At 44.3% G+C, this 21,356-nt stretch overlaps 2 protein-coding genes across 11 annotated transcripts in view; one reads left to right on the forward strand and one right to left on the reverse strand.

Annotated features, from left to right (window-relative positions):
- The window catches only part of ANKRD40 (ankyrin repeat domain 40), a 48,751-nt gene extending 40,263 nt beyond the window's left edge, over window positions 1–8,488 (forward strand). For 2 of the 7 annotated variants that reach the window (XR_014788258.1, XR_014788259.1), the window contains 2 exons: window positions 1–6,971; window positions 8,025–8,488. The exon at window positions 1–6,971 is cut by the window's left edge. The gene's annotated coding sequence lies outside the window, so the exon portion shown is untranslated. The other 5 variants (XR_014788260.1, XR_014788261.1, XR_014788263.1 and 2 more) reach the window with 5 other exon arrangements.
- LOC146354007 (ATP-binding cassette sub-family C member 3-like) overlaps window positions 1–21,356 on the reverse strand; it is a 102,778-nt gene that overhangs the window by 26,502 nt on the left and 54,920 nt on the right. For all 4 annotated transcript variants that reach the window (XR_014788256.1, XM_084837943.1, XM_084837942.1 and 1 more), the window contains 12 exons: window positions 19,400–19,603; window positions 17,183–17,329; window positions 15,534–15,621; window positions 13,393–13,459; window positions 8,360–8,486; window positions 8,074–8,250; window positions 6,781–6,948; window positions 5,149–5,332; window positions 4,266–4,371; window positions 3,993–4,143; window positions 2,251–2,458; window positions 1,065–1,375 (listed from right to left, as the gene is read on the reverse strand). Coding sequence is in view for 3 of the 4 variants with exons in the window: in XM_084837943.1 (XP_084694069.1) it covers window positions 1,065–1,375; window positions 2,251–2,458; window positions 3,993–4,143; window positions 4,266–4,371; window positions 5,149–5,332; window positions 6,781–6,948; window positions 8,074–8,250; window positions 8,360–8,486; window positions 13,393–13,459; window positions 15,534–15,621; window positions 17,183–17,329; window positions 19,400–19,603 (1,938 nt within the window). In the remaining variant the exon portion in view is untranslated. The remainder of the gene's footprint in view (window positions 1–1,064; window positions 1,376–2,250; window positions 2,459–3,992; window positions 4,144–4,265; window positions 4,372–5,148; window positions 5,333–6,780; window positions 6,949–8,073; window positions 8,251–8,359; window positions 8,487–13,392; window positions 13,460–15,533; window positions 15,622–17,182; window positions 17,330–19,399; window positions 19,604–21,356) is intronic.

The raw sequence follows: 21,356 nt of genomic DNA on the forward strand, positions 1-21,356 counted from the left end.
TTTATGGAGGAACATTAAAATATGTAAACCCCCAGCAGCAGCCTGAAGTGGTATCATTTGGAAATTATGGAACTCCCTCCGTGGTAGGCAGCAGTATTGCAACCGAAACTCTCCCCGCGACTTGAGTTCGATCCCAGCGGAAGCCAGGTCTTGGGTAGCCGGCTCACGTCAACTCAGCCCTCCATCCTTCCGAGGTCGGTAAAATGAGTACTCAGCTTGCTGGGGGAAAGGTAGTCACGACTGGGGAAGGCAATGGCAAACCACCCTGCTATAGTCTGCCATGAAAACGCCAGCATAAGCAGGCGTCCCTCTAGGGGTCAGTAATGACCTGGTGCTTACACAGGAGGAACCTTTCCTTTCCTTTCCTCCCTAGGGAAGTTAAAAGAGCCCAGCCTTCTGCAAGGCTGGGCTTCCTCCCCCCCCCCAAATGTTTTGAACTTCAACTCCCATCAGCCCAGCCAGTATAGCCAATGGCCAAGAATGCTGGGAATTGTAGTCTAAACATCTAGAAGGCGCCAGATTAGGGAAGACTGGAATAGCCCCTTCATTGGTTAGCTTCTAGTGGGCAATAAAGACATTCCTGTACTGCTCAGCATTTTTTATTTTTAAGGGACCACGGCTGGTTTTATTCTTGTGGAGGTTTTTAGTGATCTGTTTTTAAACTTTATTTTAAACTGTTTCAGTATTTGCTTTGTACATTGCCTTGAGGGCTTTATGGCCAACAGGCAAGTCTATAAATATCTTCATAAATAAATAATGTAAAAGCTATCTTGAGTTATGTGGGGGGAAACCCCAAATTTCATCACAGCAAATAAACTACTGTGGATAAGAATACTCCGCACTGCAGAGTACTACTGAGGAAAGGAATGTCAACTTCCGCATTCAGAAGGAATTACATCCAGTGTCTATGCACATGTTGTGGCTGCAAATTTAAGGATCTAGGCAGTAATATTAATAGAAAGATTATATTATCCATCCATCCTCCCATTCATCCACCTTTAAAAAAAGAAAGATCAATCAAGTAATGGGATAGCCAAAACCAAACAAGTACTTATCCCTCTTACCTGGGCAAAGAAGTAAAGGATTGCTAGAGGCACTATAACCACAGCAAAGAGTGGGGTGCTTGCTATGATCACAATCATAGTTGACACAGAGGTAAAGAAGGTTCCCAGGAACATCAAGATAGTTGGTGGGATGACTTCATCAATCACATAGATGTCCTTAGAGAAGCGGTTGATGATTCGTCCAGTTGGAGTTGTGTCATAGAAAGACTGCGGGGTATGAAGCTTGTTCTCCAACAATGCTGCGTGGAGAGTGCGAGCTGCTCTGATGCCACCCATGGCCAAGGTAAAAGAAGAGATCAGCACAAGAAGCCCTGTTTGAAAGAAGGAGAAATATACAGGAGACACTGGCTTAAATCCAGTATTTCATGAGCAGACTTCTCATGCAACAGGACTTCCCCTTGCTCTCTTCACCCCTGCAGCAGCCATGTGCCCCCAAATCTGCTCTAGAGGGTCCCCCAACCATCAAGAGTACATTTGGGGAAGGTGTGGGGGCTGCAGGGGGGTGGGATAACCATCCTGCCAGTTGCATCAATTCCACCGGGTTGAATACAACCCTCTGAGTTGCATGTTCTTCTGCTCCCAAAGTAACCTTACAACTTCTGTTTCATAAGCAGCAATTTAGACATCCCTATTTATTATATAGGTTGCTAATATTTAATTACAGGTGAAACCTACTGATCGGTGAAGTACCAGTTATGACTTTACAACATCACAGTCATGCAAAGGTTTGCAGGCATTTGTGGTTCTTACACTTTGCTGTTTTGAGGACAACTGTTCTGTCTTGTCTTTTGCAGACCACATTTTCTTAATGTTGCAATTATTGTCATAATGGGAGAATGCTTGAAATGCCTCCAATTAAAAATCCATGTTGTGTTTGGCCATGATCCACGGTTCTCTCCCATCCACACATATACTCTTTACTGAATAATGTTTACATGCATGCATGGGAGAGAACCATGAGCACAGCCAAGGTTTTCTTGAAGGCTTTTAATGCAGCCATCAGGACTGCTGTGAAACTTCTGGGTCTTCCACGTTTTCCTCTGTTATTTTCATTGTGGTCTCAAGGACCACGCGAGAAAGCACCAGATACCGCTAGCGCCACACACACCCCGCCCACAGATCACTTATCAAGATGGTCTGAATTCACAGTCTTCTATGGAAGAGGAGTAACAAAGAACAAACTTACCCTGCAGGAGACCCAGGGCAGCATAGATGCCGACTCGCATGTTCACGTTGTGCTGAGTACCATTTACCACAGGCTCGTTGGTCCAGTCGCTGAGCCACACGTTGGCCCCAATTGAAGCAGCATTTTGACAGCCATATAGGAAACATATAAATAAGGAAATGATGGGGCCAACTGCCTTCATGTATTGCCAGAAAACAGTCAGTTTGACCTGCAGTTTAATAAAAAACGAAGTGGGTTCATTTAGTTTACAAAACTGATGCTTGCTTCTCACAGAAATCCTAGCAAGTTGCAAGAGGCAGAATTTGTCCAAACAGTGAATTAGGAAACTAGAAACTTTACAGTGCCATATAATCACCATTTGCACAAATTTCTGAAGATAGGAAGTATGGCTGTAATAGAAGGATCTTCATAATAGAGGCATCATATTAAACACATTCTGAATGATTATTTGAAGAGAAGCAAAATATGTCCAGACAGGATTCACATTTGACAAGTCTAGACAAAGGGGATTCTATTGTGTCCCATCATTAAGCTTCTTTCATACATCTGTGTTCCATTACAAAGCACCAAGCAACACTCAGTATATCCATTTGTGATAGATCTTCAGAAGCCTTTTTATCCCAGTGATACTGTAACGGTAGCTTGCTATAGAAGATTCTTCCACACCAGTTCTGTTATAATGTTCCAGAATGTAATACCATGGTATTAAGAACCATGCTGCGACCCTAGGTCTCTGCTCTTCTCTTCAGGTGGCCCCTACCCTAGAGCTTGTGACTGCATCTTGATCCTCCATATGTTAATATTGTTAAGGTAAGTAAATGTTAGTTTATTGGTGCTAGATCCACCAAGTATAGTGTCACACACCCAAGGAAGGCCATCAGCTGACGTGGTTGATGGCGAGTGCGACACACAGCCCTGAGTACTCCAACACCCTGGGGCTGTTCACACAACACGCTAACCCACACTCAGTGGTTGAGTGTGGGTTGTGTTGAAGTGCGGGTTGTTTGTTGAACCATGGATTACCATGCTGTCTGAACGCAGCCAGGGTGGCTTGTTAACCATGCAGTGTGGCTTATTTTTCTCAAACACGCCACCTTGAGAACCCATAGTTTGTTGTTGGGTTTTTCATGGTGGCTAACAAGCCACACTGCATGGTTAACAAGCCACCATGGCTGCGTCCAGACAACACGATAACCCACTCTGCGAAAAACGTGCTGCATTCAGACAACACACTAACCCATGGTTCAACAAACCCATGCTCAACCACTGAATGTGGGTTAGCGTGCTGTGTGAATAGCCCCACTATGTTTGTGTTTTTATGCTTCCTTATTCACCTAGGGTCTTAGATAGGTCCATATGATCTAGTTCCCTGTTCTCTTACAGTTCTTTTAGTCTGTTCATTTTGAGCTATGGAATGAGAAGGAGCAACATGAACTGAGCTGCCCGTGGTCCTTGAATTAAGGGACCACGATAGTTGTAGGAGATACAGTAATTTTACAAGGCAACTCAATTTTGAATCTTGCTTCCTTTCATCCCACTGTGTATTCATGAACTTTGGGAAGAATTAAACTTTTCTTTCTTAAAAGGACAGCGTGAAAATGCCTTTCTGAGTGTCAAATATCTCAGATCACTGTATTGCTGTTTTAGGCGGCTGCTTGTCTGCTATTCTAGATGCCTCATAATTAACCAGAAAGCTACTGTGAAGGAGAAATGTCCTCATTCTTTAGGCAAGTCTTCCTTACCGTGCCTGTTTCAGTGGTTTCTGCTTGGATGAGTTTTTCAGAAGGACCTTTTTTTGGTAGAGGAGGCTCAGATGGCTTTTTATCACACACCCTTCTTTTCGTCGACATTTTGCTAGGGCATTCCCCATCTGAAGATATGACACTGAGTTGTCTAGTTTTTTTTAAAAGGAGAACAAAAAGAACCATGACCTCAGCAGCTGAGCTACAGGACAAGCAAGCGCACATGATTTGTGTAGCCAGAGTAGTGCCTTTGAAAGCAGGCTCTAGGTTTACCTTAGGAATTGCTTGCGGACTTCATTGGCCACTGGTTCACTATCTGCCAGATCGGTGTGGTTGCTGAGCGTATCTTCAGCTAGCAGGACTTCCTCATCTTCCACTACTGCAATAGGATAGTAAATCTTTAGCTTGTTTTGGCTTTGGCTGAGCCAGTTGTTTAGAAAGTCTGTGCTGACCACAGAGCTTCCTAAGCAAAGGGTGGGAATCACAAAGGAAACACCACTCTTTTGGAAGAATAAGGGGCTGCAGGATATTGGGGCAACCTGCCAGTGCCATCTGACAAGCAGGTTTGGGTGGGTTGGGGCACCAGCTCTGCCCCACTGAATAGGTGTAATTAGGGTCCCATTATGTTGCCCCAAGTGACGGCAAGGAGCCGAGACAGCATAGTGAACTGTGGCTGGTGCACAAATTATTACTTCTGGGGAGCAATGGGAGTGACCAATGTTACTGTGGCACTTGTCCTGATCCAGCACTGGAGCATGCTAATTGTAACAAGGAGGGGAAGGGAGGAGAGCCTTGTCATTGGGAACAATTACTGCTGGTTACTTCTGATCCTAACTGAAGCCAGTTCTTCTGGGTGTCAGCTGAGTGGTAAAACTGACAAGGCTAGATTGCAAGCAGCTTCTGGTCCACTCAGTTTCATTTCTATTGCAAATTAAGGAAGAAAATGAGCATTCTCAAGGGCAAGTAGCCTTGCTTCCCCCTCTGTCCGCTTTTTAAAGGGCTCCACTTGTACACATATGGATAAGAGCTCACCCTTTGATATACTTTAAAAAGGAATAAAAATAAACATATTTTAAACACACTTCCAAACTGACTCTGGCATGATCTAACTAACCGACTGAAGGCATCAGGAGACAAATGGGAAAAACCTCCTCACTTGTTGGCTCATCTTCTTCTATGTCTTCATCAGGTGCATAATTGCGCAGGAACTCTGCAAAAGATCTGTTTTGCTGCAAAAGCTCTTGGTAGGATCCCATTTCAGAGATTTTACCATCCACAACAACTACAATGTGGTCCACCTGAGGCAAAAAATGGATGCCATGGGTCACCAAAATTCGAGTCTGAAAATGGAAACAAGACAGTGATCAGGAGATAGATACCTTGCTCATAAAGCATTTTTAACTGTAATACGGGCTAGAACTATTACACATTAGGCTGCTTGTTGCAAAAGGAACAACTACTGCAAACTGTCATTGGCAACAACCAGTGACACTCAAATCTTGTAAGCCTGAGCTTCAAGAAGAATAGAACCCCCCCCCCCCCCCATACACACACACGATAACCAGATAGGGAATGTAGATAGGAAGTGCCTGGGGTGTGAGGGAGGGTGGTAAAATATAGGATTAATAATATAGCATGTTAAAAAGCAGAAAAGTAGAAAGAATAAGCAAAGAAACACTAATAATATGAATGGAAGGTGATGCAGTATGTGCAACAGAAGGCAGCAGAGAAGAATAAGATAGAGCCAAGAGAGGACTGAGAGAAAAAGCAGAGAGCTTAAGATGATCTGTCTCAGACAGAGATGCTGGTGTAAAGAAGAGGGGGAAAAACAGTAGTAGGAAATAAATGAAAACAGACATCAAAGGGAGGGAGGAGGGAGAAATGGCTACTTAAGAGCAATGGGACTGGAGCTACAGGACAGTGTGGCTGAGGGGCAATGGCCTACATATCCCACTCCTAGGTGCGTAACCTAGAGCAGCTTTCATAGAATCATAGAATAGTAGGGTTGGAAGGGGCCTACAAGGCCATCGAGTTCAACCCCCTGCTCAATGCGGGAAATTTCGCCAACCTGGGACCCTCCAGATGGTTTGGACTACAAGTCTCATCATCCTCACCCAGCTGTGTATGATAGAAGTTGTAGTCCAACCCATCTGGAGGGCACCAGGTTGGAGAAAGCTGATCTGTAGGGCTAGCTAATGCACCTCTCTCTCTTCCCTCCCCTACAAATTCCACTTGTCTTCTGGAGAAGGAAATACTTGATGGATGTTTAGCAAATATCAGATGCTCTCCCTTGCACCAGTGACAAAATGCTCATGCTCAGTGGAATTGGAGCGCAAGGTACATGAGGAGCCACCTTTTGACTTTTTATGATGGGCACATTAGCTATGTTTTAGAAGGCTACAAGGGGGCCATGATTTGGCCCCCAACATCTACTCAAGGACCCTCCATTGTCTCTCTGGGGTTGTGTGCTGAGGGGGGGCAGTCTGGCCTCCAGCTCTTCAATGCCTTGTTTACTCAGGCTGTCCATCCATGTTCAGTGATTGAATTATATGGGGGTTGGGCAGAGGGGAGCTGGCCCTCTTAGCTTTTGTGACAGACCCCTTAGCTAGTGTTTCAAGAATGCTGTCAGGAGGGTCAGGGACAGGATTTAGCTAAAGTTGGGAAAAATCAGGGGTGGGGTGTATGGCTTTTATGAAGAGGTCCCCTATCTATTCTCCACCCAATAATTGGAGCACTGAAGGAAGGAATGGCTGCAGACATGCAGAGTTTTAGATCTCTCTGGGCTCACTTTTCCCTTAAGTATTCCTTCTGGTCCAATAACTTTGTCAAAGATGTGTTTGGCTACATGAGAATCCACAGCCGAAAGAGGGTCATCTAGCAAATAAACATCAGCATCACTGAACACAGCACGGGCAAGGCTCACTCGCTGCCGCTGGCCACCTGAGAGATTGATGCCCTGTGGGAAAGAAAAGAAGAAAAGTATGTTACCACTTTTAAGTTTAACAATGCTATCAGCTCCAACAAGAGCTAATTCAGCATCAGTCACAAAGTCCATTTGGTTACCAGCCCAACCATTCTATTATGACAGCGGTAGGCAATGTGGTGCCCTCCGAGGTGTTTTGGACTACATCTCTCATATTCCCGACCACTGGCTATGCTGGGGCTTAAGCGAGTTGTAGTCCAAGCAGGTAGAGGGCATCAGGTTGCCTACTTTGTATTACAATGTTTGGGGAAAGTTTACCTCCTTCGACCAGGGTTGGGCAACTCTGGGGGGTCCGGGGCCATTTTCACCCCCCATCCCAGGGCGCACTCCCACGCAATTGACTTTGGTGGCTGCACCAACCCTGCCCCCGGGTGATTTGCTTCCGATTTTGAAAACAAGCTAAATTTAGCCATTTTAGCCTTCCACAGTGGTTTGTTGCTGAAAATTGGCAGCAAACAGCCAATGTTTTTCTTGCCAATGCAAATTTCAGTGGTGCGGTCGGGGGCTGTATGCAGCCCATGAGCCATGTGTTGCCCACCCCTACTTTAGATTGACAGACCTGAATCTGTAAGCATATCAGAGACAGATAATTTGGGTACCAATGCGTGTCATTCTACTGTTCAGTATAGTTGCAAAGATAGCTGATAAAAGGTTCTTACACATGGATCGACTAACACCCCTATCATTTGGTTGCAGCAAAATACATTTGACTCATTTCTCAGAAGTGAGGGGACTGGTAAAAGAGGAGGTTGAAAGAAGAAGTCAGGAGGGTCAAATCCCTCCAGAAACTTTGGGGGTTATTCAAAACCACAATAATAGAAGCTCAGCTAGCATGTATACTACACATCAAAAGGTACAGCCAAGAGGATCCCAGTGTGGTTAATGAGCAGAGTCAAGGAAGCTATTAGAAGCAAGAGGGTCTCTATTGCTCCCTTCCTCCCAACTAGTGCCAAGAAAGCCTCATCAGATCCTAAATTTTGCACCCCCAGTTTAGATAATCTTTTGCTCTTTTATTCACTTCTGAACTGTACCCTCTTTTATTTCCTTAGCATCTGGCAAGCAATCATCTACATCTATATTCACTGATAAAGGCCTTACCTTCTCACCTATCTCAGTCTGATCCCCTCCAGGAAGCATCTCGAGATCTTGTTTCAAGGCACATGCCTCTAAAATAGTTTGGTACTTCTGTTCATTATGAGGATGGCCGAACAAGATGTTATCTTTCAATGTGGCATTCTGAATCCAGGCTATTTGGGGCACATAAGCAACTGAACCCTATAAGGAGTTACCAAAACACACACATGAGGGGATCAGTTTACAAGCCACACAGAATACAAAATGCTCAAAATGGATAAAATGCTCTCTCATGCTACTGTAAACCAACCTTCACAGCCACTTCCCCACTGAGCTTTTCCATTTCGCCAAGAAGAGCTGACACCAAGGAAGACTTCCCACAGCCGACATGGCCAACAACAGCCACCGAAGAACCACTGGGGACCAACCAATTTATACTGTAGGGGAGGAAAAGGGTAAAACCAGGATGGGCTCATTTGCCAACAAGAAGAACTGGTTAATGTAAACCTCATAAAGCACTAACTTGTTGTGACGAAGGGGCTTGCGTAACTCAGTGAAGCCATAAGCTATGCCGTGCAGGGCCACCCAAGATGGACAGGTCATGGCAGAGAGTTCTGACAAAATGTGGTCCACTGGAGAAGGAAATGGCAACCCACTCCAGTATTCTTGCCAAGAAAACCCCATGGAACGTATCACAAGGCTAAAAGAGATGACACCGGAAGATGAGCCCCTCAGGTCAGAAGGTGTCCACTATACTCCTGGGGAAGAGCAGAGGGTGTTCCCAAGTAGCGCCAGAAAGAGTGAAATGACTGGGCCAAAGCCAAAAGAACACTCAGCTGTGGATGTGTCTGGTGGTGAAAAGAAAATCCGATGCTGTAAAGAACAATTGTTTAGGAACCTGGAATGTAAGATCAATGAATCAAGGTAAGCTGGAGGTGGTCAAACATGAGATGGCAAGATTGAACATCGACATCTTGGGAATCAGTGAACTAAAATGGACAGGCATGGGCGAATTTAATTCAGGTGACCATCATATCTACTACTGTGGGCAAGAATCCTTGAGAAGAAATGGAGTAGCACCCATAGTCAACAAAAGGGTGGGAAAAGCAGTACTGGGGTACAATCTTAAAAACGATTGAATGATCTCAGTATGAATCCAAGGCAAACCATTCAACATCACAGTAATTCAAGTCTATGCCTCAACCACTGAGACCGAAGAAGCTGAGGTTGATTGGTTCTATGAAGACCTACAACACCTTCTAGAACTAACACCAAAAAAAGATGTCCTCTTCATCATAGGGGATTGGAATGCTAAAGTAGGAAGTCAAGAAATCACTGGGATAACAGGCAAGCATGGCCTTGGTGTACAAAATGAAGCAGGACAAAAGCTAATAGAGTTTTGCCAAGAGAACACACTGATCAGAGCAAACAGTCTTTTCCAACGGCACAAGACATCACCAGATGGTCAATATCGAAATCAGATTGATTATGTCCTTTGCAGCCAAAGATGGAGAAGCTCTATACAGTCAGTCAAAACAAGACCTGGAGCTGACTGTGGCTCAGATCATGACCTGCTTCTTGCAAAATTTTGGCTTAAATTGAAGAACATAGGGAAAACTACTAAACCATTCAGGTATGACCTAAATCATATCCCTGATTAATATACAGTGGAGGTGAGGAATAGATTTCAGGGATTAGACCTGATAGACAGAGTGCCTAAGGAACTATGAACGGAGGTCCGTAACATTGTTCAGGAGGCAGCAACTCAATCCATCCCAAAGAAAAAGAAATGCAAGAAAGCCAAGTGGCTGTCTGATGAGGCTTTACAAGTAGCGAGGAAAGAAGGGAAGCGAAAAGTAAGGGAGAAAGGGGAAGATATATCCAACTCAATGCAGAGTTCCAGAGAATAGCAAGGAGAGACAAGAAGGCCTTCTTAAATGAACAATGCAAAGAAATTGGGGAAAACAACAGAATGGGAAAGACTAGAGATCTCTTCAAGAAAATTGGAGATCTCAAGGGAACGTTTTGTGCAAAGACGGGCATGATAAAGCACAAAGAAGGCAGGGACCTAACAGAAGCAGATGAGATTAAGAAGAGGTGGCAAGAATACACAGAACAACTATACAGGAAAGATCTGAATGTCCCTGATAGCCATGATAGTGCGGTCACTGAACTTGAGCCGGACATCCTCGAGAGTGAAGTCAAGTGGGCCTTAGGAAGTATTACGAACAACAAAGCTAGTGGAGATGACAGTATTCCAGCTGAGCTATTTAAAATCCTAAAAGATGATGCTGTTAAAGTGCTGCACTTAATATGCCAACAAATTTGGAACACTCAACAGTGGCCACAAGACTGGAAAAGGTCAGTTTACATTCCAATTCCAAAGAAGGGCAGTGCCAAAGAGTGTTCAAACTACTGTACAATTGTGCTCATTTCACATGCCAGCAAGGTGATGCTCAAAATCCTACAAGCTAGGCTTCAGGAGTATGCGAACCGAGAACTACCGGAAGTACAAGCTGGGTAGAGGCAGAGGAACTAGAGATCAAATCGCCAACTTTCGCTGGATCATGGAGAAAGCAAGAGAATTCCAGAAAAACATCTATTTCTGCTTCATTGACTATGCTAAAGCCTTTGATTGTGTGGATCACAACAAACTGTGGCAAATTCTGAAAGAGATGGGGGTACCAGACCACCTTACCTGTCTCCTGAGAAACCTGTACAAGGGTCAAGAAGCAACAGTAAGAACTAGACATGGAACAACCGATTGGTTCAAAATTGGGAAAGGAGTACGACAAGGCTGTATATTGTCACCCTGCTTATTTAACATATATGCAGAGTACATCATCATGGATGAATCACAGGTCGGAATTAAGATTGCCGGGAGAATTAACAACAACCTCAGATACACAGACGATACCACTCTAATGGCAGAAAGCGAAGAGGATCTCAAGAGCCTCTTGTTGAGGGTGAAAGAGGAGAGTGCAAAAGCTGGTTTGAAACTCAACATTAAAAAAACTAAGATCATGGCATCTGGCCCCATCACTTCCTGGCATATGGAAGGGGAAGAAATGGAAGCAGTGACAGATTTTATTTTCTTGGGCTCCAAGATCACCGCAGACGGTGACTGTAGCCATGAAATTAAAAGACGCTTGCTCCTTGGGAGGAAAGCTATGGCAAACCTAACCTAGACAGCATAGTAAGAAGCAGAGACATCACCTTGCCGACAAAGGTCCGTCTAATCAAAGCTATGGTTTTCCCAGTAGTAACGTATGGCTGTGAGAGCTGGACTATAAGGAAGGCTGAGCACCGAAGAATTGATGCTTTTGAACTGTGGTGCTGGAGAAGACTCTTACGAGTCCCCTGGACTGCAAGGAGGTCCAATCAGTCAATCCTAAAGAAAATCAACCCTGAGTGCTCATTGGAAGGACAGATACTGAAGCTGAAGCTCAAATATTTTGGCCACCTAATGCAAAGAGAAAACTCTCTGGAAAAGACCCTGATGCTGGGAAAGACTGAAGGCAAAAGGAGAAGGGGACGGCAGAGGATGAGATGGCTAGATAGCATCACCTATGCAATGAATATGGACTTGAGCATGTTCCGGGAGAGAGCGCAGGACAGGAAGGCCTTGCGTGCTATGGTCCATGGGGTCACGAAGAGTCGGACACGACTGAACGACGACGATTTTATTGCTGTAAGCTGCTTTGAGTTTCTTTTTGGGGAAAAAAAAGGCCAGTAAGTTGTGTTTTTTTTAAGCATTAAATAAATAAAATAAATGTAGCTGTGATACTATTTGAACAGCTACCATTATGTGGGTTGGGCCAGTCATGTGAGTCCTTCCCACTCTATTTGTTGTCTGGCCAGGAAGGCAAAGTAATAACCAGATGGGAAGGACTTGTTCAATTGGACCCAAGGTTAGTGCAGTACCATGGGGTGAAGCCATTGGAATGGTTCCCTCAATGCTGCAGTATCACAGGAAGAGGTTCTCAGAAACCCCAGATTCTGTACAACTCCATACACTTCCATCAGAATGATCCATAGTAATGAGAAATCAACTAGTCAAGGTTTCTATAATGTCCTTTGAACACAAGACTTGCAATGCCTTACTAAATGCTGCTGCTGAGCTTGTTCAGCCCGTCTGTTTGCTGTCTGCATGATTCTGACCCAATGTCTCAGGGAAAGCTTTTAACACCTTCCCCAGTTTATACTTCTGTAGTGTGCAGTCAATTCTCTGAAAAGGGCCATGACGTTAATGGTTGGCTCCACATCTTCATTCTTAAAAGCAGCCGCCTAAGATTTAAAGGGCTTGTGTAACTGTTGTTTAACTTGTGCAAGAAGAATATTTTCGTGGGTCTTGCCAGCCTGGTCCCTATGATGCCACTGTCTCCTGCCTCCACCTTAAAAAGTACATTCTTCTTTGTACTGAATGGATAGCTGCCGGGTCCAATCAGCAGCCATGTGCCAAACCTGGCTCTACCATACTATCCCTTCTCTGGGGTCTCAACAGCAGCACAGAGGTGCATCCATACAAGCACACTGGATGCAAATCTAGCAATTCCCTTTGCCAGCCTGTGCCAGCATAGCACCGGCTCCAAGCCTAGTAGTGATTTTAATCCTTAAGGTGGCAGTTGTCTGAATGGCTTTTCTGCCCTTAGGATGACAGTTCAGTGTGGTGTATGCTCTGTATATTGAGTCACCATTGTTATCCATGATTTTGCTGAATCATGGTCTTACGTGAGTGATGAATAAGCAAAACCATCACCATTCATGAAGGGGATGAAAAGTACAGAAAAGTCTGAGAGTGCCTTTTGGCCTGGATGTCTTAGACAGAATGGAAACAATTACGTATTTTGTGTCTGATACGAAAAGAGTGGGGGGAGCACTACAAAACTCATGGCTCAATGTTCCAGGCATGGCACACATTTTAAAATAGTGTTTTCCCCCCCTTGTGCAACTATGAGGGATAGAAGAAACCTAACTCTTTTAAAGACAAAAGTGAAACCTGACACTCTGGGGAGGGGGTGCATTTATGTGGGGAAAAAAGAGCAAACTGGTGTCTGACATTTAAAATGCTGGCTCAAGGCTCACATTTAGTTCAGCAAAGATTCAAGGAGTAAATGATCAGAATGAAAGGCAGTAGAAATGCTGCAGATATTGCACTAATTCTGAGCAGAGGTAACCTGCTATTTACACAAGCCTTTAGGCAGCAGAGAGTTTCAAATAACTAAATAAATAGCAGGCAGTGCACTACCTCCCAGTAACATTAATGACTGGCTAAAACTCTTTGGCCCCAGAGATACAAGCAGCAAGAAAAGACCGATATACAGTGGAGTAAAGACTGCTTACTCTTTCAAAGCTGGTTCAAGATCGTTTGCCCAGCTGAATGTTCCACTGCTTACAGTAACAGCATACCCTGTTAAAACAAAATCAGAGAATCTAAGGTTGCAAATTGCAGAGTATTGCATACCTGGGAGTAAGCCCCATTGAATTTAGCAGGACTTACTTCTGAGTAGACATGCCTAGGATTGTACTGTAAGGGGGGGGCCAGGGGGGGCCACAGTATTCTGAAATCAGGCCTCCTTAATGCAAAAAAAGAAGTGGTAGGGTGAAGTGAGGATTGGTGAGATGGATTTGTAGAGGCAATATGAGGAACCACTGTGAAAAGTTTCCTTTTTTCTTGTTCCTTAAGCAACATCCTATCACATGCCTGGCCACATGTCATGCTTTTGAGGTCAGTGCCAGATCAATATTTTAAACCTTAAAAATACACTTTGGAGAGCTGGTGGATGCTCTTTAGAGTGCTACAGAATTATTCTGCAGTAACATCCATTATCCTCTCTGCAGCAGTTGTGTTTATGGAATAAGGGGAAATACTTTAAAATAAGGGACATCCAGCAATGCTAGCTTAAATATTTATCCAATAGCAATTACTGGGATGCACATTTGTTTATCTCCTCCACCCAGGCATGGCTGTTCTCTAGAGATTATACTCCAGTGCTTTGTGCAGTCTAATTTTCAGCTGCCCAAGGACAGCTCAACACTTCTTTCCCCCTTTTCCTGCAAATGGAAAGGCTATCCCAAAGGCTGTTAAAGGCCCACATGATGCCACTAGGGAGAGGGATGCACAAGTTGGCATGACGTTAGATGGTTAGAAACATACAGACTCTACTTCTGGAATTGCATAAATCATCCCATGGGCTCCCCTCCTGTTTACTTCTTTTGCTTAGACATATCTAAAGGAAGCTTTATATGAGAAAAGGGAAACAGCCCCTGGTAAGTCTTGAATGATCAAATCACGTTGGCCTGTCACATCAAAATGTGCCTGAGAGCTTTTCCAGATCATCATTTCAAATAGCTATGATCTTTCATGCGACACTGCAACATTTTCTCCCATTTCAGCTTTTCTTTTTGTCTGTGGAATTCAGAGTATTCAGTGTAAAGAGGCACACGGTGACATCCATCACACTGATTGTGTTTGGACGTCACAATAAGCCATGTTTTATGGAGATAGAAATGGGCCTTGACTCCCTTTGGGCTCACACACTCCCTCTTCCCCTTTTAGCATGACTACAAAGAGGAGATTGGAAATGTTCACTTCCTTTTTGGATTAATTTGTGGCTTGTTGTATTGTACGAACCCAACAAACTGAGGTTACCCTTAACTATGGTTTGTTTGAAGCAAGCTAACTTCAAATCATGTGCCATGGTTTCAAACAAACTTCAGACAGTTCAACATGTTATGGTTTCAGCTCCTCCTCACGAGGAGGGGAGGGAGGATGTGAGCCTGAGGGGAGGTTAGGGTCATTCCCATCATGACAAACCACTGTAACAGCCATTCACTACACTCTTAAGGCTTCAGACACATTTAAGAGGTATTATACTTTGCTCTTTAGTAAACAGCATAAGTACTCCTGAACACATGAAGTATGTGGTTAGTTAATATAAACTTCCATAAATTATGTTAGAAAGGCTTGAGCACTGGATTATTGGAAAGTATGTGAGGGATAAGTTGTGGCAATTTACTCACCCTTTACTAATGGAATGTGTGAATACCTGAAAGATGTCAAATGCAGATTGACTGCAGGTAAGTAAACCTTGAGAGACCAAGTGGAGTATCTCCTCATATGTACCCTAGCACAATCATCATGTCAATTAGCACAACATGTAAAACTATCAGTGGAAATGCATCGTAAAGGGGAACAGCCAGAAACATCTGTAGCATCAGTATGAAGTGCTGGTTCACATCTGAATGTGTAAACTGACTCCACAGAAGAGCATTGTGTAAGAGGAGACATCCAGGTTTCATCTCAGATGTTTGATTTGTGATGCCTAAAACTCATCTAAGCTACCAGTCTTGCTGCAGTCTTCCCATGCATGCATGAAGAGCATTTAGTTAGGATTTTTTAGATGTTGCAATCTAAGTGCAACACAAAAATGAAACCTTTCTGCCCCATCCTCTGTGCTACACCTACCAGCCAAGTGTTTTACCTGGAGTAATTAATCTGGTTTCCACGCAGTTTGGATCAAGTTCATCATGCGACAAGAAGTGTTGAATCCTCTTCAGAGAAACACTTGCCTGGGGAACACATACACACACACACAGTCATTTTAATGAGAAAGGACATTTTGTGAATTCGGCCTAAAAGGTGGTGCAGGGAGGGCAGCATCTTGTGCATTCCTTGTGCGTGGAATAGGGAGGTTATTAGCCTGACCCTCAGATGGCTTTGGTGGTGCAATGGGTAGCAGCTAATCCATGTCATTAACCTTCTGTCTTCAGACACAGCATAACAAGATTTGACCCAGGCTGAAATTATACACACCAGCGGCAGGTTCACTTGGGGGCAGTCCCAGGTTTAAGCAATGACGTATAAAGCAGGATCTGTGTATGTGTGTCTGATTTTAGAGCATTTTAGTGCAAGAGTGGGTGTGCTAAGCTCTCTTCCTACAGGCCGCTTCCTCCTCCAGTTATGATCTCTATCCCACTCCTGGTCCTTTTCTCTTCAGCAAAATACTTGCTTCCAATGCTGCAAGCAAGCTTGGCTGAAAGAAAAGCACGGAGGTGGATAGGAAAGCAAGGGGTGACTGTGAAGACAATTCAGCTCTGCTCCCCTGTGGGCCTCTTCTGCTCTAAAAAATTGGATTCCCATCCCCATTTTATATGTATTCATTTGTTTATTTACGTTTATGTCTCATTTTCCCATTTAAAACCTGTTAAGCGGCTAACAACCAATTCAGATCAACTACAAAATATACAAATTGCAACATAACCAAAACAGCAAACTAAAAGTAATTAATAGCAGCAAATAATACAAATCCACACCACAGCCATCATACATTTCCAAAAGCCCTTCAGAGCTTCATTAACCAATCACCAAAAGCAAAACAGGGAGGATCGAGGCACATCGTTGAGGCACAGGGAGGGAGTTCTACAATGTTGGGACCGCCACTGAAAAGGCCCTGTTCTGTGTGGCTGCCCACTGGACTTTAGATGGAGCAGGCAGACACAGCAGAACCTCTGAGGAAGATCTCAATGTGACAATGTAGCAGCTGTAAAATTGGTGTAATGTTCTCATATGGGAGAAGGAGGATCTTCAAGTCTTCAGGACCTAGACCACTTAGGGCAGCTTTTCTCAACCTGGTGCCCTCCACATATTTTGGACTTCAGCTCCCATCAGCCTCACCCAGAATGGCCAATGGTCAGAAAAGCTGGAAGCTGAAGTCTAAAACATCTAGAGGGCACCAGGTTCTAGACGGAAGGCTCTCTTAGAGCTTTCAAGTTTAGGACCAGCACTTTGAAGAGCACCCAGAAACCAACTCAGAGCTAATGTAGCTGTTGTAAAACTGCTGTAATGTGCTCCGTGGCCCACTCCAGTCAACAATCTGGTGGATACATTCCATACCAACTAAAGCTTTTGAAAAGTTTTCAGAGGCAGCCCTACATAGAGCTCATTACAGAATTCCAGTTTGGATGTGCTCAAGGCATACATTGCCGTGCCTCCTATACGACTCAGGCATTGGATTTAAACCAACGGGACCGCTGTGGTCATGTCTACTTCGGCCCAGATGCTCACTCCCAGAATCTTGTTTGCATTCGGGGGAGGGGGGTTCTTTTTTTTAAGGACCGGCACCATTCTTACCTGTGCAACATTGCTAATAACCTGGGGCAGCATGTTGAGTGGAAACCTTAGAAGATTAAACAAGGAGAGAGACACAAAGGCTTTCTCTGCATCAAGGATATTATTTTCATCCACAGTGACAAAGACAGCAAAGGTGGTCAGGGCAACCTGGAAGCCAGAAAAATATATTGAGTAAGCAACACCTGTTGGCTTAATTTTTTAAGAGTAGTAGCCTAACTGGAAATTTAAGAACAAAATGTAATAGCCTGGGCTGGATAATTAGCTTCAGTTGTTTGTTATGCTGATGTGCTACAGAAGAAGAAAGCATGGCACCATTCCAGGGAAGTGCAAATATAATACCAAAGAATACAAGTAACATCACCTCCAGCAGGCGTACTTCATAACAACAACTAAGTATTCTATAATAATAATAACAACAGAGACTTGGATTGGTACCCTGACCACTATGGATCTTATACATACAACAGAACTATGGGGGCCAGATCCCTGTTGCACTTTCTCCTAGACTAGAGGAGGAAGATGGAAAATGAATTTGCACACTATTGGGCCCTAAGGAGAATTGGCATGAAATGAATACCTTTCCTCACATTTTCTCCTGCATATCTTAACTCTGCATTGAATGCAGCTACCTTAGAGAAAGGGGGAAGATGGTGAAAACAAGGTGAGGCAGGGTAGCTATGGCCTGCCCTGGAAAGTCTACCGTGTCATAGCTGTCATACCATTATATGGACCAGGCATATTTAGAATACTGTGCACAGTTCTGGTTATCCCATTTCAAAAAGGATGTCAATGAGATTGAAAAGATATAGAAAAAACAATTAAAATGATCAGAGGGGTTTTGTTAGGAAAAGTTCAAAGTCGTTGAGGCCTTTTAATTTAGAAACAATACTAAGGTGGGGGGCAAAGCTGAGGTTTGTAAGATTACAAGTGGAGCTGGCAACAAAATGTTGCAGTATGAATGGCTTCTGTTCAGGGTTCCAACCAGCCAGCCATGCTCTCTTCCGCAACACCCCCCTCCATTCCGTTTCTTCCCAATGCTCTATTTTCCTTCCACAACAGTCCGATAGCATTCCATGTCCATGGAGCATGCTCAGTTCTCATTGGGTCAGTGCTGGGGGCGTTGGGCTTTCCCTAAAGATTTTTTTCTGTACTTCTGCAAAACCCAGGGTTTCTCTAAGCCTGCAGATACCTCATTCTTTTGTATGGATGGTGCCATTTTGGCAACAAGATGATCAGCGCTCTGAGAATGAATTCACTGTTACTATATATTAGGAAGAATGTGGGGACAGTGGACAGACAGAAATCTGTTGCCCCATCTTATAAACACTAGATGTCAGGGTCACACTCTGAATCCAATTGGCAGTAGTTCCAGGACAGACAGAAGAAAGCACTTCTTCACACATATGTAGTTATGTTATGGAATTCACTGCCACAAGGTGCTGGGGGTGGCCACTAGCTCAGATGAGTTTTAAAAAGGATTATACAAATTCATGGAGGACAGGCCTATCAATAGCTGTGAGCCATGACAGCCAGCCTATGAGCTTCCACGTTCAGAGGCCAGATACTTCTGATCACCAGATGCAGGCGGTCACTTTCTCTATTATGTCCTTGCTTGTGAGCTTCCCATGGGTATCAGGCTAGTCACAGCTGAAGACACAGTACTGGACCAGATGGACCTTGGGCCTTCTAGCAGTAGCTATTTTGTCTGTTTGCTTTTATCTTAAAAGTAGTTCCAGAATTTGGCAATGTGGATAGCCTGATCTAGCTAATTTCTTCTTCTTTTTTATTGTCCTCCCCACGTGGAGAACTGTATTTACATTCACTATATTTAGGAGTAGCAGCATAAATGCTTATGCTTGAAGAAAGCTCAAGCTTAGCCATCCTCCTGACATAGTAGACATCCTGCACCGCAGGCCCCTCCCACAGTGGCCACTTGCTGAGAGGAAGTCAGCACATGCCCACTTCCTGTGTCGTATGAACCAGCTGTACAGGCTGTTCGTCTTTTCCCTGCCAAGTGACAAAGATAGTGCTGCCATGTTACAGCTCCTCTGATGGTAGCCTTCCTTATCATGGTGCTCTCCAGATCTTCTGAACTATAACTCCCATCAGTTCTGACCACTGGCCATGGTGGCTGAGGCTGATGGGAGTTGTAGTCCAGAACATCTGGAGGGCACCAGGTTGGGGAAGGCTGATAGAAGGTATATCAATAAAGCTTACCAGAAACGGTGCACTGACCCACGCAAACGTTGACAAAGAATTGAGGTAGGCGGATTTCCTCAAAACACGGAGTTCATTCTTTCGTATCTCCAGCACTTTTTCTGCAAAGGATGGTTCCCATGCATAGAGCTTGAGTACTTTTATGCCACTTAGAATTTCATTCATTAACTTAATGCGTGAGTCTTTGTAGCGCATCTGTTCCACCTAAATGATTTTAAAGAACATAATTAGCCAATGGTTATTACCCTAAACTGACTACTTGTGCTGCACTTCCTATATCTGGATCTCTTAAGGAATCACAAACAAGCAGAGAGACTTTAAGAATAGATGGATATATTATGAAAATACTACATCCCGTTTTATGTATGAATAGTGTTCCTGTACAGGATTGTAAGTAGATGGGCTTGTTACAAGATGAATAAAGGTTTTTTTAAATGGGTGGAACAAGTGGAAGGTAAATAATAAACAGAGATGTTATGGGGAGGGACCACAGCTCAGTGGAAGAGCAGGTGCAGTGAGATATTACATTTTTTTGGTATGCACAGCTAAAAGATGTCCTGTGGTTGCTTTTCATTGGCATTGTTAATGGAACAACTCAGAGCACCTGTTTTGTATGCAGAAGATGTCAGGTTCACTCCCTGGCAGGGTGGAGTAAATTAAAGATTTAAATCATGATTTTAATCAGCAAGAAAAAAAGATGACTTAAATTAAGCTTCTCATTGATACTTCATGTACCTCCTAACAATAGTGCAAATCTAAATCTGCAAATCAGGTAGAGTGTAAATATGCCTATTTGAGAATTGATCAAATTGGTTCTTCATTTACACAGAAAAGCATTGCTTAACTCAGTGCATGTGGGAGAGGCATCGATTCTCCATTTTGGAATCCCTAGAGAAACTTGACACAGGTGTGCTGACTGACAGGGACTGTTGTGCCCATCTACCCATGGCCCTGGGACTAAACCATTTGGATATGGATCAATCCGAGGACCTGGCTTTTCTATTAAACCCAGCAAAACAAAAAGGTTGAGGAGATCTGGCCCTTTTCCCATCCTTCTTGGAAGTGGGTAAGGCCTTGGTTTTATTTTTAGTTCCCACCAACATCCCTTGTCTAGTGGCTCATCAAACAGCCAGTTGCCAAAAAAGCCAGTACTGGCCAGCCTGGTCTGGGACCCGGGATGAACCTCCCACATCCTCAGCCAAATGTTTCTCTAGGCAACCACAGTGGCTGCCATAGCCCTGGATCCCAACTGAACTGCATCCGAGGACAAGTCCGCTAGAAAGGCAATTTTCCTAAGCCCATCCTTGATGGATTTAGATACTTCTTCTAATTCCACAAGGTCCTCTGCCCACAGGTATACTGCCCAGGCAAAGACAGAATTGGAAACTGAGGCCTTAAAGGCCGTAGCTGAGGCCTCAAAACACCTTCACAAAGCAGCCTCCACCCGCTTGTCACAGAGATCCTTAGGGCCACCCTCCCCCTCAGTAGGGGTGATAGTGGAGGAGGCTAGAGCTGCCACCGGAGCATCCACCATTGGCACTTTGAGAATCCATAGCCACCTCTGGCAAAGAACACCTCTGGTGTGTTGGCCACCAGGAGGGAAGCTTTGCCCCTAGCCAGACTGGCCCATTCATCCCTCTGAACCTTGTCCATAAAGTCTGGAAAAGGAACCTTGCGAGGCTTCGGAGAAGCCCGGGGGATCATCACCTCGGCCCCTTTCAGAGGAGGAACATCAGAGGGGGCAGCCTTTTCACTTGTGCCCCTTAGCTTCAAAACAGAAATGGCCTTGGTAAGTAAGGTGGGAAAAAGCTCAAGAGGAAAAAGCCTCTGTTGCACTGAGGCATCCATCTCTTCTCTTCTGAAAGTTCCCCCTCCTCCCTCCCTTCCAAATTTACTGAAACCTCTGAGCATTCCGGTGAGAGGGAGGGGAAGGCCTGTTCTCTGTGAGAAACCCTGC

The sequence above is a fragment of the Heloderma suspectum genome, chromosome 2 (assembly GCF_057233095.1).
Source record: "Heloderma suspectum isolate Gila_16-S chromosome 2, 16-S_ref, whole genome shotgun sequence".
Taxonomy (NCBI): domain Eukaryota; kingdom Metazoa; phylum Chordata; class Lepidosauria; order Squamata; family Helodermatidae; genus Heloderma; species Heloderma suspectum.